Genomic DNA, 18103 nt, shown 5'->3' with positions numbered 1-18103 from the left:
AGGTTTCCTGAGATGCTCTGTCCCACAAGGATCGGGAATGCCGATCCTTTTACAGGCAGACTCCTCGCGCGGCAGACGGGCGCGGTGCGTGACAGGGACCGGCTGCTCCTCAGGTGAGGCGCCGTGGGCTGCGGCATGGCTCTGCCGCCGGGGCTGCCCGCCGCGGCCCCGGCCCCGGCCCCGGCCCGCCCCGCGCGGCTCCCTCCGGCCCCACCAGCGGCCCCGCGCTGCTCTGCGGGGCGCTACGCCACGGCCGCCGGGCGGGCGGTGCAGCGCAGCCCCGGGCGCTCCTCCTGCGGGTAGCTGCTCCCCTCCGCCTGCCCGCAGCCAAGATGGCGCCCGCGGCCTCTCCGCCCCTCGGCGGCGGCCCGGGGCGTGTGCCGGAATGCGGGCGGGGCGGGCGATGTGGCGAGGCCCAGCCCCCTCCGCTGCCCGGCTGCCGCGCGGCGTTGCCCGGCCGCCATACGCCGTGGCCCGGGTAGGCTGTGAGGAGAGGCCGCGGTGGCGCGGGGGGAGCTGAGGGAGGCCGAGGGTGCGGTAGCTGGCGGCGCGGGGCAGCGCAGCGCTTCTCCCGCGGGGGACGGGGAAGGCCGCGGCCGGCGCCTCTGCCTGGGCAGCCGCTGATCTGCGGGAGACGCCGCTGCCTGGGCCCGCCGGGCTCTGGGGCTGGCTGTGGAGCCTGGGGGTGGGGGGAGCAGGGCGGCGGCTGTCACTGCCGGGCCGGGGCCCCGGCGTGCGGGGGGCGGCCGTCCCCCCCCGGCGGGAGGATAAGCCGCGTTACCACCGCCGCCTCTCCCCGCGCCCTCAGGGCTCCGGCGTCACCTCTCAGCAGCCCTGTGCTTCCCCCCCGCAGACTCCCTGCAAAAAAGAGAAAGCTCCACGAAAATTAGAAATCAGACTTCTCCGTCTTAGGGGTGATAATGTCAGAGACGAAAGCAATGCGACCTGCCGCCGCGCAATTCCCGAGGTCGTCTGTGGGCTTTAAGTACGGATTTGTTTTTTCCTTCCTCCACCAAAGGCCTGAAGGGTATGTTTTCACTTTCAGAGATTAAAACCGAAGCAGCGCTGGCGAAGAACGGACATGCTTGACACTTGTCTGCAGTTGCTTGTGTTGTGCTACGTTGTTTACCCGAAAAGGAGAGGCTGAGACCCTGTTATTTTCATCCTTGACTTCTTCTCGGGTTATGATATAACTGTAATAATAAAGCAAAAACTGCGGAAAGAGCACCTGGGAACCGAGCATGGTAGGATCTTGAACGAAAGTAGCTGGTATTGACGAAAAGAGGAGGGGAAGGAATGGCATCCCGAGAGAGGCTGTATGAGCTTTGGATGCTTTACTGCAGTAAGGTAAATATTTGGCGACGGGGGGGGCGTGTTTGTGTGTCTTTTTCCTCTTTTGTTTGGAAGTCAGGTATTTAAAATGTATCCGTAACATCTTTTAACACATTTTTTTTTCTTAGAAGTTGCATAGACTTGTCTAGCTTCTGTAAGGATATAACTGCACTTCTTAGATTATTTACAACCTTGTCTCTTGATTTGCTGTTCAGGTTGGGCTTTTTTGTGTGGGAGGTTTGAATTGCACAGTTTGCATGGCTCAGCTTAAGCAGTTATTGTAGCTATATCTTTTAACTATGTGAATGCATATGTTCACATGATTCTTTGTTTTGTAGGGCCATGGCATTAAGATGTATTGTATTAACTTAATTCACTGCTGTCTAGTATTTAGCTTTACACTTACTGTTTTCTGTGCAGTTCCAGTTTCATTTAAACTATATTAGCAAAAGCCTTCCCAAAGAGCAGATTTATTAAGTTATTCCTGAGTCTTCCTTTGCTGGTTATCACCATAACATCTAAGTACTCCATTAATAATAATGAATTTCCTTCACCTGTCAGGAATGTTATTGAAATACTGTCCTGTTTCCATTTGCATTTTACAGTGTAAAGCAATTTATATGGGCCTATGTTTAAAGCATAGGTCCTAATTGCTGCCAGATGTGCTGAGTATGTACACAAATTGCATTGCAGATTATCTAAATAGATATCTGTAAAATAAGAAACATATAAAAAATAACTGTAAAGGCAGGGGAAAGGTCTGGCCTAATGTCATATAGGAACCCAGTGGCAAGGATAGCTTTCGGTGGCCTTATTCTCTGGTTTTGTTTTGCTTTTTCTCTTTGCAATCTCATGCTCCGTATGTGTCGCAGTTTCTTTAACTTTTCAAACCAGTAGGACATTAAGGGTAGAACAAACATTCTCTTGTTCTTCTGAGTTCGTTTCTAGAGAAGGCCCACCTCAAGAGCATAGAATGTGAGATTTTAAGTACAGACAATGCAAGTCCACAAAACAGTCTTAATTGTAGGTTTTCTTAGTTTTTGTGTGTATGAGTTTGTAACTCTAATGCTCTATATGTAGTTAAAAATAAAACTAGTGCAAACATAATGGCATGGTATGGCTTCTTACTGCCACCCGCACGGGTGATCTGTTGGGCTGAAACATATTTGCATAGACCTTTGCCTTTTAAACTAATGTAGTAATGCCAATGGCAGTAGGAAATGGATTAGCACTGGAGGAGATGGATGTTTTGCCAGTGAGTTCATGGATGCGAGAAGAACAAAGGCACTTGGAACAGACTCCAAGAATCTAGGCTTTCCTCAGCTTTGGGAGGTACAGGGCTGCAGACATGAGCCAAGCTCTGAATTTCTTTGCTCAGCCGGTCTTTGTCTCTTTCCTCCCTAGTTCTTTATAAAATTATTTTGTCTGTTTTGTACCTTCTCCTTTGCTTGAACCTTTCATTCAGATTGTATGCTTTCCATCTCCATGTTGTCCACAGGCTAGCAGGAAGTTTGCATCAATAAAGGAGTGCTAGTTAAAATGTGTGCTTTAGATCACTTAAAGGATATTTGGTTTCTTTATGGGAATGATGCGTATGCAGTCTCGTCAGCTCTCAGGTGGTGGAGGACGGACTATTAAAAAAAAAATAATCTTTTTATATACTTAGCCTCCAAGAGCTGTCCATGACTTCTTTGGCCTTTTTTCTTCCAGACCCATATATTAAGGGCACAGTTAGGTGGATTCATATGTTGATAAGGGCTTGTTCTTAAGTAGGAAAATATATTTTTTAAAAATAAAATAGCTTGTCTTCAAAATTTGAAGGCAACTAGAGTGACTGCAAAAAAGGAGTCTTCACTTTTTCAAAAAGTGCTAGACACAAAACTGATTTTTTCCTTCTCTCACTCTCAACTGGTTCAGGTTGCTTGAGGCAGGCATCTAGCATAACAGTGTTTCATCTTGGATTAAGTTTGGTGAAGTTAAGAGCAACTGAAGAAGCTAGGTTTTAGGATGTAAAATGTTGTGACGCCTTAATGTAAATTAGACTGTTCAGTCATGTATTGAAGCCATCTGTGTGCTGTACTTTGTTCTCCTTGGAGCATCTAGCACAATGGGAAAGTGTAGCAATAAATAATCACCAGTGACAGGATATAGTGGTTTAGGGAGAAGTCTCTTTATACCTGGGACTGCCCAGTGAAGTGTAGTATCATATCCTGTATGTTGCACTGTCATGACTTTGTTGTGGCTGACATCCTGGGAAGGAAAGCTAGGCAATTTCTCCAAACTACAAAATCTGCTGGAGAGTCACAGTTGAGTAAAGTGGGAATTCGTTGTGCCACAAATCCCAAATATGCGGCTTTAGCTTTTGCAGCCTTGTTAGCTAAAGAGGCAGTGAAATCCAAGCTCCTTTTTTGTGTGATGCTTCAGATTGTTGCTAATAAGTAGCCTTGCTTGTCTCGCCTTTTTTAGATAATCAGGTCCTTCGTGATAGTATGTTAAATATAGCACCCTGTGCTACAGCAGCAAGGCTTTTCACAGCTTTAAGGTGATGGATAATGCTGTGTTACCATCTATCCTGGGTCATGACTCTTGTTCTTTGTGATCACTTGACATCTCTGGCAGCGTCAGGTGTCAGTTGCAACAATTACTTTTGTGCAAAGTAACATTAGGAAGGTATTTCTCTATTTTTATTGCCTCTTGTGCAGTTTAGCAATTGGAGATTTGGGCAGACAGCAGCATGTAACCAGGATCTCTGCAGAAGCGGTCTTTGGATGACACTATATATGAGGTGGTTTCTTTTTCTTTTTTTCTTTCTATTAAGATTATGTTTGAGTGGCTGCAAAAGTTCATTTTTAGTTGGTATTCAGTTGTTTGTCATCTGGCAGTTTCTACTTTAAGGTTGGGGTTTGGTTTTGGATTTTTTTTTCTGCTTCTGTTCCCCTAAAAGCTATCCTGTAGGGCAGTAGCTACAAAGCTGCAAATTACAGTCTGCTGTTTGAGATGCCCAATGAAAGTTGTAGCCAGACATGATTTATGATGCCTCTGATGTTGCATGGAAGCAGCTTAAAAATTTGTTAAATTTAGTGAAGTTTAGATCTGAGCCACTGGGGTTGTATCACAGCGTTGTATTGTTAATAGTCTGAGCTGTTCCCGCCTTGAGCTTTTTGTTGTTGTGGTTTTTTTTTTTTTTCTTTTTTTAAAATGATGATGTCAAACTTTCTGCAAAGAAAGCATTGTTAAGGATGCAACTTGCTGGCATGTTTTTTGATGATTTTCAGTTTCAAATTTTTTCCTTCTGTTCCATTCTCTGTTAATGTACAATACTGTTACTCGCTTGAATATTGATATGGATGTAATCTGCTGTCCTCTCATCCAAATGTAGGAATGTGTGTATTTTAAGATAATTGAATTACGTGTAGAATAGGTAACACAGGTCCTTTCTATAGAAGTCACCATGAAAAATTTTCTCCAGTAGGCTAGGTAGACAGTGGTGGTATCAAGCATATTGACTGTCAGTTCAAAGCCTTCAATAACCTACACAGGAGCATGAAACACTTCTTATATAAGTGCATATGCAGCAAATACCTAAAAATGCTTTACTAACGTAAGTGTACAGCAGGAGAAGAGGTGAATTAGGTGAATTGAAGTAGTCTGGGAAAAGGATATGCTTTCATGTGTATCTGTGACCTTTTCATGTTCATGTGACTCAGGTAATCTCTACCAGTTTGCCTTGTAGCCTTAGACCAGCATGGCTATAATAATATTACTATTGTAATATTAGTTGATTAACCTTTTTTTAGATGTTAATTATGTATCAGTATACAAAATTAATTTGTGTTTTATAATCCTCTGAAGTGTGTGTTACTGCAGATTCAAATTTAAGAGATTCAACCTCTATCTTACCTGTAAGATTTTAACTGTGTATTTCATCTCCTGCAGTTGTTCTGGTAGGTATTTCAGACTCTTAGACATAAAGCATGTCAGTATTTCTGGTATTTTGGATTTTACTCAGAAAGTGATCAGATGCCCTTTTATATGGAAAGAGATTTTTCTCCTCTATCAAAAAAAAAATATCCCCAGTTGCCTTCAGGAGGGGTTTCAAAGTCATAAATGCAGGCACTTCGCTGCCATATGCACTTTGGAAAATCTTCAGTTTTCCTTGTATTACAACAGTTCTGAGCTTTTTCTTACGCTCTTGTTTTCAGTAAAGCCCTGATTTCATTTAAACACTGCCTTATCTTGTAGGTGATATAATAGTTTGAAGGGAAAGCTGTGTGTCTGTTCTTCAGCCAGCTTCTAGCCTGTGCTTCACATTTCAAAGAGGGAACATTCAATCTTAGTGTCATTAATACAGCAGGGACTCTGTGTGTTAGCAGTTGTAAAGCTAATCATAATGTTTTGGTCTTTACTAATGCAGATAGCTGAGACAATCACATCCCTTGCTGTGTTGAGAGCAGCAGACTTGTGTATAAGCTGTCACCTTAAATGTGCTTTCTTATGTTGTGCTGTATTTCTCATTTGTTTTTACAAAATCTGATTGTATTGAGATAAATACGTTGTCATTTTCTCTCTGGCATAGTGAGGGATATCTATATATTATAAATATCCTTTTGTTTAATATTGTAGCATGGAAAGAGATGTGGTACTTTTTTATAGGAGAGCATTTTCTATACTAGATCAAAAGCTGAACAGAAAAAAACATTAAATGTGACTATATGCATTATCCTAAAAATGCCCTGAAGTGGTTAAAGTCCTGTTACTTTGAGTTGTTTCTTCCTCATCGGGGGTCCTTACAGGAATCGAAAGAAGACTCGAATGAGAAAATAAGTGGTCTTGGGAGGAATCATGATTTCTATGTTAGTCAGGAGCAGACCACTGTGACGAGTGAAGTGCTACAAACTGTGGTGTGCTAGCAGTGCTAGCTTTTCTGTAACTACATGGCTGTCTGTACGGAAGACCATTGCAATGCAAATACTTAGAAGCTGAAGCTTTAACATATAAACATGTGCATTTAATTGGCTTGAGTTAAACTTACATTCGCATTTGGAGGACTAAACAGGTCATTTAAATTAATGTGTATTCTGTGCTGTAAGTGAGAAGAGTCTGTGATACAGAATAATTTCCATTCATTCCCTGTTCCCGTGTCTTAATCCTAACATACTATACAGAATTGAGATAAATTTGACCTTGAATTGTGAGAATAAATTTATGTGCCTTTCATCCTTTCAAGGATGTGCTCCTTGGGGGGAATTCTGTTAGCATCAGCCACCTTGTGTTGGGCCAAAACTAACATAAAAAGGGGGTGATCTTGATAGTCAAAAAAGTTGGCTTGGAGTAAGAACATACCAGTTTTCTCAGTGTGTGGTGTTACGGTCTTGCTAAGCTGACCTACTAACTGGCTGTCACTGACAAAAGGAGTCCTGCCGTATTGTCAGCATCCCTTCACTGCTGTTTTACAAAGTACTGCCTCCCAGACATTATTTTATAGTTCAATTGAATCCCTCAGTCACCTGCATCAAAAGATTGGGGCATTTAATGTGATGTTCAGCAAGTGACAGCAAATGTATACCTTCCAGAAGAGTATTATGAAATTACAAGGGATGGTTCATCAGTTTATATTAAATAATGTTTTTGTTTGTAAGAGGTTTTTAACCTCTGTCCCTGTATAAAACTGGAGAGTATTTGTAAATAAACAAAAAAATTTTATGATCACATCAGCTTTAGACATGACTATTGTAGGGCTGCGTAAAGCAGTATGATTGAACTGAATTTGTTCATCTAAATGATGTTGTAATTGTGGTTGTAGCAAAATTATGCTTAGTTGTGATGAGATGCGTGTAATTCAACAAGAATATAATCTTTGACGTTAAACTGTAAGCCCCATGTGAAACACATGACCTTTGCATCCCAAATATGATCTCATACTGACAGGTTGCACTTGTCCTCCTTCTTGTGCAATTGCTGATTTGTCAGTGATTCATATTGCATCGCTATATATCACCTTTGTTACACTACATAAAGAAGTATTCAGCTTACGGCTAGATGAATGCTTGAGTAAACCAAATGTTCAGTAAAAGTAGTTTTTCATAAGTCACTGTCATGTAAATTCATGCCTCTGGTGAAACTCGTGAGTGAAGATTTATTAAACAATTGCTGTGTAAAATACCTTTTCTGCAGATTGTTTTAAATAAATCTCTGCATTCTGAGAGAGTGTAACCTGTAAAAGAGCATGTCACAAGTCACTTGTGGCCATGTGTTGGTGAAAATATCTTTGTTCTGTCTTTATGAGATGCTGAACTACGAATGGATATAGATAAACAAGAACAGTGGGTCTTCAATTCTGAATTTACTGTCCACTATTTAAAGTGATGTCTCATAGTCCAAGAACTAACATAATTCAGATGTTTACAAATACAGAACTTTTCATAGAAATAACTGATGTGCATATACGAGACATTAGTCTCGTAACTTATAGTAGCTGTTACCTTCCTTAATTATGGACCAGAGTGACCTTGTGCTGATGGTTGTTCAGATACAGAACAGGGTCTCTGCCACAGAGAATGCAGACATCAGGCTGAAATGAGACAGCAGATAAATCTAAACAGAGAGAGATGTAAGAAAACGATAACATTTTGCAAGCTATGGAGAAATTATTTTTGTTTATCGTTCTGTAATATATTTGGCAATATATACATGTAGCTGCTACCTTTAGGTAAAGAAGCGTCTGAGGTTTGTCTGTGCTTTTGCTGTAAGATTCAGGCTCTTACTGGTGTTCAGCATGAGGTTGAAATTCCTATGCATCCACAGGTTTGTGGATTAGTGCTTTACAGAATTAATGAGAAACATCCAGTTCTGAACATACCAACAAATGTATTTCAGATCAAGCTTTTACTGAAATGAAAGAAGCAAGTGTCTCTTAAATTGAATGATTTATCAGAAAGCTAGAAACACAGGCTTCTGGTTCTGTGTGTTTATGTACTAATATGAGAGCGGATTTAACGAACAGTGGGCTGTTGTGTGGTATCTGAGTTATGGCACTTTTAACTTGGTCATCTGGTTTGTATTGGGGGATAGCATGTGTCCTGATAGAAGAATATTGCAGAATCAACTCAAATATGAAATATGTTGGTGCTGTAATACAGAAATGGGAGAAAGGCTTGCCAGCTGCCTGTTGAACAGCATTGCAGCTTAATGCCTGAATCCAAATGCTGTCAATAGATACTGTTAAAATATTTACAGGCTTCAGAAAGGTTAAACAGCTGCCATAGAAGAGAGAAGAGCTTCTTTAATTACTGAGCTTTTCTTGATGAAAGAAATACACATAAGAAGGAAAAAACCTACCAAAACATGGACACATCTCAACCGTACAGATAAGCATCTTATTTTTTTAAAAAAGTAATTTGTTCAGATAACTCTTCCAATTCATCTTCTAGTAAATGGGAGATGCAGTACAGGAGGATGGGAGATACAACAGGAAACACCAAGAAATGAAAACTATCCTTGATCATTCTAATCATAAACGCTGTTTCAAGTTTGACTTCTCACTAAGGCTCCTCCATGCATCTGCAAATCTAAACATGAGCAGTTAGATTTCTGTGGTGATAAAATATTTGTGTGTGTTGATGCTTTCTCTGATATTTAAAGGACTTAGGATATTCTGTTTGTCTGATTTATGATTTGAGGATTGCATGTACCTATAGTAAGCAGCAGGAATAAGTGGCATTAAATAATTGTTTGACCATTGAGCAACACTGCTAACTATGGCTGTGTAAAATTAGGAATTAAATTTAACTGTAAGAATGGCTAATTATACTAGTATCTAAAAGCAGAGCATATTTTAAAACATTGAGGATATTTAAGAGGTTAAATTCCAAAGGCTTTAAAGGCTTTTGAATGATTTATCTAAAGGACATTTGAGGGAGGCACAAACAAAACCTCAAAATAAATTCATGGTTAAATACTACTCTTACATAGCAGAAAGAGAGCATAAAATCAAAGCAGATGCTAAACCTTTAATTATCTAATAGATAGCAATTTAACATAGAAAATACACTTTTATTTAAATAACCAGTCCTAGTAATTCTGGCTTTTAGACTGAAGTTGGGGGTGGATAGGGATGAAGACAAATTTTTGAGGACGAATTCCTGAAGTCTGAATGAAAACAGTGAACGAGTTTGCTTTTAGTTATTAATGTAAGGAGAATTGGTACTCTTTTTATTGTCAATCATCATTCACCAGAATCTGCCTAAGAACCTGTAGGATTATCCCATAAGACATTTGAAAACTAATAAGGAAGCGAAGACAGAGGTTGAAAAGGTAGTGCTTGCATTGGAAAGAAGAATTTAGCATTAATGCCAGAAATGTCTGCAAAAAGCAAAGTGAAAATGAAGCAGTTTGAGTTTGACTCCTTTAATAAGATAGCAAGATTATTCTTTTAATGTTAGTAATAATTTTAGGAAAGTGTCGTACCTTCATATGGTTTACTGCCAGTTTTCACTTGGAATGTGGAAGGAGCATTTAGGAACTGAAAAAAGTTTTAAAAGTTAGTGAAACTTCTTACTCTACAAGCGTCATACAAAAAGAGTAAATGCTTGGCTTCTGTGGAACAGTGATTGGAAAGGCTAACCGACAATATATGTGGGGCATCAGCCCAGAGTTTCCAGTGACATAATCCTCATAAGTTTTGTAGAAAGTGGTTGTGGTAGATGCAGGCTGTTTGTAAGTTGCCTTACCAACTCTGTCAATAAATATTTGGCTAATGCATTCAATTATATAAAACTTGGTGTTTGTTTACCTGTTTTTTTTGCTGAACTTCAGACTAGCTGGAATGAACAGTTTTCTTGATAAATATCTGAAGCTTTGTGGGAACTGTAGGCTAAATGGTTTAGCATGTTCTGAGAAGCAAGGAAGGACAAGGTGTTATTTGTTGTTCCTGTTTTTTTTTTTTTTTTTAAATAACCATTTTGACTAGATCTGTAGCATTCACATCCTTTCAAGGGCAAACTTGGAATTTGGGAGAGAAAATACCATGATGAGAAGGAGAGAAAATACCATGATGAGAAGGATAGTCCTTTAATATTTGTTGTGTATAATAACCTAAAATACAAAAAAGGCTTCAAAAATGACAACGAGTACAGTGGCTCAGGTATGACTGCATACAGTTTTTTCTCCACAGGACCCTGCATCATTCACTGTACTGGATGGGTAAAGCTCTTGGGTATAAAGCAGGGTATAGAGAACAAGGGTGTTATTTGCAGAAATCTGACCTCATTATTTACCTGTGCTAATCATTTAAAAACTGTACCAGCAGAAGTGCAATGGATGCCAAACAGAGTTGCACAAGTAACGCAAATTCTGCTATGTCCTAGTTTTTGAGTCTTTGATTTTTTTAAGCGTGCTTTTGAAAAGTGGATTTGGGGTTTTTTATACCTTCAATGTATGGATCAGCTGCAGTACAATGTTAATGTAAGGCCTGGTGAGGTTGAGAAGACAAAACCAGTTAAATCCATAGCTAAAGAAATAAAAGTTTGCTTTAGTTAAATTCGGTGTGATCACGTGACACTTTGAAACAAATACAGACTTCTTTTTTGATCAGCTGTGCACAAGTTCTCAGCCTTTGTCTGCTCAAAGACTTGACAATATTTAGCTGTTGACATGGTGAAATGATAGGCTGATGTTTTTACTGTTGTAGCACCATCCTGCTTCCTTTCAGTCTGTGTTAAACTTTTGTCTGTTGCATCACACTGGAAGTTAGAAACTTGATGGGGCAAAAGCTGGCTTTGTGTGTGTTGTTGCTAAAACTCAGCCCTTTTCTCATGTGAAACGACGGCATAACTTCGAGTTTCAAAACAATCAAGTGTTAAACTCTAAACCTTTCCTAACCTATAGCTTGAATTTTCATTAAATTTAGGCTTATCTTGACACTGTAGACTTTTGACATCGTAGTATTTTAGTTCCCTTTGAATTATTTAGGATGCTGCTTATTCCTTTAGGCTTAATATACAGCTTCCAGTTTTTACTACTGTTGGTTCGTTATGTCAACTCTGATGGGAAAAGTGAACATTGATAGAATGTAATATGTCACAGTATGGTAAATTCCTGGTAAGTGCACTGTGCAGTGGACTCTAGAAGGCTGAAATACTGTGTGCCAGCTTGTATGTAGAACTTGCCCAGTGGTACTTTCTATCAAATGTGAAGACATTAAAATCTGAGGTCAGATTAACTAGATTCATGCCATGGATGGCATGTCACATGCCAGTTCCAAGCTACAAGGCTGTAATTGTATTGTCATTCAAAACCAACAACAACAAAAGAGCAAGAGAAAGAAAAATAGAGGCTTTACTTCCATTTTAGTAAGAAAACGCTTTCATTTTGTTTTTCTAGTTTTGTTGGGGATCTGAATTAGAAAGGAAATCGAGTAACAGCTCTCAGAAATTGACTTAAGGCATTAGTGGAAGATTATAATTATTTTTCTTGTTTTGAAAAGAGAAGAAATATATTAACTTTGACTTCTAACGTTTGTGAGCTAAATTTTATCATGATTGACGGCTATAGGTTTATTTTGGTATAAATCTCTATGCTGAATGGTATTTTAACTTGTCCCAAAATAGCTGTTTCTGTCATGATTCACTGCAACTCCCATTTATAAAACACCCCCCCCCCCCCTTCTTTTAATTCCAGAAATGGAACAGAATGCTTGTGTGAATTTTGAAAAAGGAGGTTTATAATTATTTGCCAGGAGCCTTTCTTCTTTTGGATCAACAGCTGATTCAAAAATGAGTATTGTGATTAAAATGAAAAGTTGTGCCCAAAGGTGGTTCCCTTGATAATTAGAATTGATTGATTGAATTTATCAAGGCAATTTAGCCTTAGTTCAGAATGGTTTATCATAAAGTCTTTTATTAATTGTAACTGTAGTATTGCTGCTATAACGAAGCTTTTCAGGTTTTATTTTGGCATTTTACAGATTTGAAAGGTTCACAAAAAGCATAAGCACTTTGACGTATTTCAGAGTAAAGGCTGCTAGGAGATCTCGTGCTGAAAATGTTGCCTTTTATGTCTGAAAACATGAAGAGGAAAAAGCTCCCTTAAAACAAACCTTCTAATCCCCCAATGAATAGTTTATTTCAAACAGTGTTGAGAAATATTCTACAATTCTGCATTATGCAGACTGCTTCAATTAGTTTTAAGACTGCTAAATTCACCAGTGATCTAAAGGCAGTATTTCACATTTAATTTCCTAACATTACTTTTTGTAGCTCTAATTCAGCCTTAACACCAAGGGATTGTTCTTCTTTTAAATATAATGCTTGGGGATGGGGGATTAGTTACCATAATACCAGTGCCAGTGAGATTTTATGGTAGTGCTTCTAAGCTGAAATCCACTTTGAAGGTCGATGGACTGCTACGCACAGTAGTCAGACCAGGCTGGCTATTTTATGACTGCATGTTAAATTTAACGACTTCAAACAACTGTCTTGTGAAACAAGTCGGGCTTGTCTGACAGTCGGACTCTGAACTGCCCTGCAGAGAATTTTTGCCTTTAGAGCGTGGAATGTGACACTGCAAATAGCCCCGGGTGGATCTAGCTTTTGTTTTTAGCAACTAATACTTCCTGAAAGTAGCTATAAAAATTGTACTGAGCTTTGCCCTTCTAGTTGTGTCTGTTTGCTTGAAGCCTTAGTAGAAATGGAAGTTACTGTTAAATCTAAAAGCAGCACATATATAAATACATAAATAATGTAGATTTGAAACCTTGGGTAAATGTGCCTGTATTCCACAGGTGCAGGTCTAAAGACTTTAGGTGGGAGGACTTCAATGCCAGTTTTGTGTAACATGTTTTCATTTAACTTGGAGTAAGCTGTAAGAGTTCAATACTACCTGGCTTGTTAGGAACTTTGCATAGGCGAACTAGTTACTGAAAAAAAAAAATACTGGATTAGGACATTTCTTTGTCATTCATTTCATCAGTCTTTATGAAGAGTAGAGAAAGCTATTGTAATTTCTAGATGATTTAGTATATCAAAGAGGCAGTCCCAAGCCTGTCCCAATTTAGTATATCAAGAGCCTGTCCCAAGTTAGTGTAGATTTTGCTTATAGTTTCTTTTCACTTCATTGCCTTAGAGAATGTCATATGTGTCAGAAGGGCATTAGACTAGACCTTCTCTCTGGTATTCGCTTTGTTTCAGTGTTGCTAAATGCTAAAGTTGGTGTTAGCATTGAGAGCTTGTTTCCCAGTTCTGCCAAGTCTAAGAATGGCCTTGCTGGGGTTCGTATATATATATTGCAACTGATAAAATGTTAGCCTTCATGGGAAACTTGCTAATTGTTTGTCACTGTTTAGCCACAGTATTGCTATGCGTACTATAGACCGGTAGACTGGTTTTATTCAGCAACCTTTTTTTCTTTCTAGCATTGTACTAACTATGTTGGTAAAGAAAAAAAACCCCACAACCTCTTCTGGATGTTTTGGGGTTTTGGGTTTTTTTTGGTGTGGTTTTGTTTGGGTTTTGGGTGTTGGGTTTTCTTTTGTTTTGTTTTTTAGGTACCTGTACCTATACAGGCCTGGCAGTCTTTCTTTTTAAAGTGTAAAGAGCTATGACAACTATTATTGTGCCGAGAGGATCTTATGAAAATGGAGGCCTAAAGGGTGGTGTGTTGGGTTTTTTTTTGTTGTTTTGCCTTTTTTTGTTTTGTTTTGGGGTGTGTGTGTGTGTGGTGTGTTGTTGTGGTTGTTTTTGTTTTGTTTTGTTTTGTTTTGTTTGTTTTTTTTGTTTTTGTTTTTTTTAAGAAAACCAGAAGTATGTAAGGAAGGGAAGGAACAAGGAAGTATTTTCACTTTCAGGTGCTCTGAGCTACATTTGATTTAATAGGCTTAAAATACTTTTTCATTACTGCAGGTGAATGACATTGTTGCTATAGCAGTTTCACAGGCCTTCATTACAGTATGTTGAGCTCAGAAACCTAAGCTTAGGCTCTGCAGACTTGTGGCTATGAAGTAAAGGACTTTTTACTTTTTTTTTTTTTTTTTTTTTTTTAGGTTCACACATATCCTTACAATGACACCCTTAAGATAGCCCTTAAGATAGTTAAAACTCTGGTTGTTTCAGTTTATCAGTATGAAGAGAAATCGCTAACTTAAGTTGGATTATTTCCTTCTGCATTTCTTGCTGATCTCATAGGGCATGTCTGCAGGGTGTGTGTGGCGGGGCTGGGAAAGAATACCAATCTAAAATTGGTTTATCACAGTTTGTCCTTGCTGTGTATTATCAAAACATACATTGCTTTGTAAGCTGTGCTTTAAAAGCATGGTGCACCTTCAACCAGCACCACAGAAGACAATTTGGAGCTGTTGTCTGACATACAGCCTCCAGCTACTTGTCTACAGAATGACAACAAAAGGGTAATTATGAAAGTGGGGAATAAGAGAATATATTCCATAGGTTTCACTGCTTTTCCTGGTAATAAGGCTTCTGAGTATTTAAGATGCTTTATTATGGTCTGGCTAAGTGATACTACTTCCTTAGGAGGACTGGAGATATAACGGAGTACCTAACAATTTCTAGTGAATTGGTTGGAGCCAGGGTTGCAGTTCAGTGATTTGTTGCTCTCAGTAGCAACCCAGATCTACAGTATTGCCATACCCAAGGGGTGCGATCTTCTGCCACGTGGTAACACAGATATTTGTCAGATTGCAGCATGTACTGGCTTGGAAAGTTGATCTGGCATTGAAGAACACAAACGTATTCATGTTAAAATTAGGTCAATTTGTGTTCTGCTGTTAATGTGGTTTACCACTTCTGTCATGAGAAAACAGAGGATAGTTGAAAAGGTGCGTGGGAAGAGAACTCAACAGAAATAAATTCTAAAATCCACTGAATTTAAACTTCAGATTAAGTGGCAGCAGGTGACATCCAAAAAAAGTTCAGTTCAAGATAAAGATGCTGGGTAGGATAATTACAGTGTACATGGTGCACAGGAAGCAGCTGATAGCCATTACTACTGTCTGGTTTTATTATGAAATTAGAATTTTTAAACCAATGTAAAAAGACAATTTTTCTCCTAAACAATCACACTTCTGGTTTGGGAAAATATAAGATGCATTTGAAACATGTAGGCTGGTCTTCAGAAAGGTATGTATTTAGCTATGTTTTAGGAATGGACATTTTTGTGTACTTTGCCATGGGTAATGTTTACCATCGTAAGTTTCCTTTCTTAAAACTGCTTCAGTAAAATTTAGATTTCTTGGAGCTTTCAACAGGTGACTGGTGCATGGGGTCTGGTCTGATTGCTGCTAATAAAGAAAAAGGAAAACCTGGGCCAGATTCAAAGTTTGAAAGCTGTTTTTAACTTCTGTTTCTAACATGTTTGAAATAACTTATATGTCTTAATTTGTAGCAAAACTGTTAAATATGGGTCACTTTTTCCTGGAGTGATGTTAATCATTCTAAGTCTTCATTTTCGTTCTGTTCTGGAAAGGTGGCATACTTCTATTAGGTGGTTTATAATGGATATTTATTTCTTAGTGTTTCTTATGTGGCTAAGTGATCTCGTTTACTTTTTTGCCTTGACCGCCCCCCCCTCCCCAAGTGGTGTTGAGTTAGTGCTATTGCCTGGATGGAAATCTCTAGATTTGACTCATTCTGAGTCAGCTATTGTATAACCTATTTTCCACTTGCACATACCAGTAGTGTTACCTGGTATTTTGATAGAAAAGTTGATTATTTTAATAACTTGTAATAATAATAAATATAATTAATTGGCTGGCAGGGGACTGAGGTAGAAGGGAGTTGGGTTAAATAGTGTGCTGCAGGTAATGATCAAACAGTACTGCAGTTCTTGGTTTTTACCAGAATTGGGAGGAGTTTTGGTGGCAAAGTGAATTAAGCAGTATGTGCACTACAGGTCAGCAAAAACTTTTGGCCTTTTATAACATCTGTGGCCTACTCTTGTCATCTACATAATTGCGTTTTCTTGCATGTTTTGTCTGCTGATGTTCTCTCTTACTGCTAGTCTGCACTGATAGCCTTGCAAAAGCATTATAGTTTAAGGATAAAGAGGTTTAATTTAATCTTAAGCTTGAAGCTGATTTAGGCTATATCATTAAAAAGGAGCAGACATTTAATCTAATTTTGTCTTTTGTCCTCCCCTTCTCCTTCTCTCATCCATAACCTTTTGTTAAAGCAATTTTAAGTCAGATAATGACATTATTTGCACAGCTTCCTTCATGGTATATGACCAAGAAAAACTGAGTTTTCTTACAAAAGTTTACTGTCAACAACTAGCGATGAGCCTCAGCCGTGTCAACAAACAATTTTAATTTTGGAATACGAATAGAATCAATTTAGTAATTCATGTTATATTTCAAGGAGAACTTGCTCATCCAAGAAGAAACAAAGCAGTTAGTTCAACAGGAAAAAAAGTCAAATAGGTTCATGTCAAATAGTTTTTGCACACGCATGGGCATTATCATTAGAGGCATGGACACGTGCATACGGCAAAGTTTCTGTTGGTTACTTTGCCATGGATGCTATTGCTTTGTAGTGTAAGCCATATTGTAATTGCTAAAATCATATCCTGGTTTTCCTCATCTTTATGATCCTGTGAGATAGCTTGCATGTGGCTAAAATAACTTGCTGTGAATTACAAGAAAGTTAAAGCTTTAAATATGCGAACATTTTTAAAAAGCCATAATGTCTGAAGACAGCATCTTCTGCTACTTCTAGCTCATTCTTTTAGGATATTAGCAAGTTTTACTTCTTGCTGATCTTTTGGTTTGATTTTCACGGTGTTTGATCTCTGAACCTGAGAAATGTATATTCTATACTCACCTGGCTGAGCTAATCTGTCAACCTCTACAGCTTAAACCAGTAGCTTGGAAACCTTGAATTTATTCTTTATCTCAACAGCTTCCTTCATTCTGTATGTTGCAGTTTCATCTTGAGGACAATTAATAGGTGTGTGTTTAAGATAACTGTTTGGTAGTTCAGTGCGTATTAAACATGAGGACAAGGCACTTTAAGGACATAATACTTTTTTGACAAATTTTTAACAGAAAAAGAAAAGGAGTGATGACTTAAAAAAAACCATTGAAAGGGGATTACAAGCAGAGATGAGGAGAAGAAAGGCTATGAAGGAGGGAGAGATTAGGAATGAAGTGGAAGAAGGGGAAATAAGACAAGTAGGAAAAATGAACAAGAAAATGCAGTAAAGGCAGTGGAAGCAAATAATCAGGTAAGATATGTGTCTAGCTGAGGGTTTTATTTGGCACCTGTTGTCACAGTATCTGAACACATTTCATATATAATTAATAGTGATAGTAAAGTAAATTCTGACACTTCTTGCTTGAGTTAGAGGCGTCTTTGGGGGTACGGGGAAGGGTAAAGTCTAGAATAAGAAGGGGATTCCCATGCTTTATAACTCCTGTACTTGCTGTGGAAAGATGCTCTGAGAAGAGCTTTGCAGCACTTTAGATTCTGGATTTCCATTTTTATTTTAGTCTGTTGTTGTTCCCCCTGCCCCTGAGAGGCTCTTTTGTAGGTAGCTATTTTGCACTGACAGGACTCTGTATGTCAGTCTTTCTTGGTGACTTTCTCTTACAGAATACTGTGTGTGTTAGAGTTATTCACAGATTGCTTCTTGGCTTAACACTGCAGGGAAATAATCTGTTATTTGGGAACATCTGTGGTAATATAAAGGCAACAAGCAAAAGGGAGGAGGTACAGAAAAGGGAAAAGAGAAGGATTAACAAAAAAGTTTAAAACTTTTGCAAAAT

General features: G+C 38.9%; 1 protein-coding gene across 6 annotated transcripts in view; it reads left to right on the top strand.

The window, feature by feature from the left end:
* Nucleotides 1-18103, top strand: part of NBEAL1 (neurobeachin like 1) — an 89260-nt gene continuing 71157 nt past the window's right edge. For 4 of the 6 annotated variants that reach the window (XR_012777075.1, XM_075511623.1, XM_075511620.1 and 1 more), the window contains exon 1: nt 580-1347. Coding sequence is in view for 5 of the 6 variants with exons in the window: in XM_075511623.1 (XP_075367738.1) it covers nt 1297-1347 (51 nt within the window). In the remaining variant the exon portion in view is untranslated. Of the gene's footprint in view, nt 114-426; nt 479-579; nt 1348-18103 lie in introns of those variants that run through there. The other 2 variants (XM_075511621.1, XM_075511622.1) reach the window with 2 other exon arrangements.

Source organism: Mycteria americana, chromosome 9 (assembly GCF_035582795.1).
Source record: "Mycteria americana isolate JAX WOST 10 ecotype Jacksonville Zoo and Gardens chromosome 9, USCA_MyAme_1.0, whole genome shotgun sequence".
NCBI lineage: Eukaryota > Metazoa > Chordata > Aves > Ciconiiformes > Ciconiidae > Mycteria > Mycteria americana.
The sequence above is the reverse complement of the archived record's forward strand: the minus strand, read 5'-3'. Positions and strand labels throughout refer to the sequence as shown.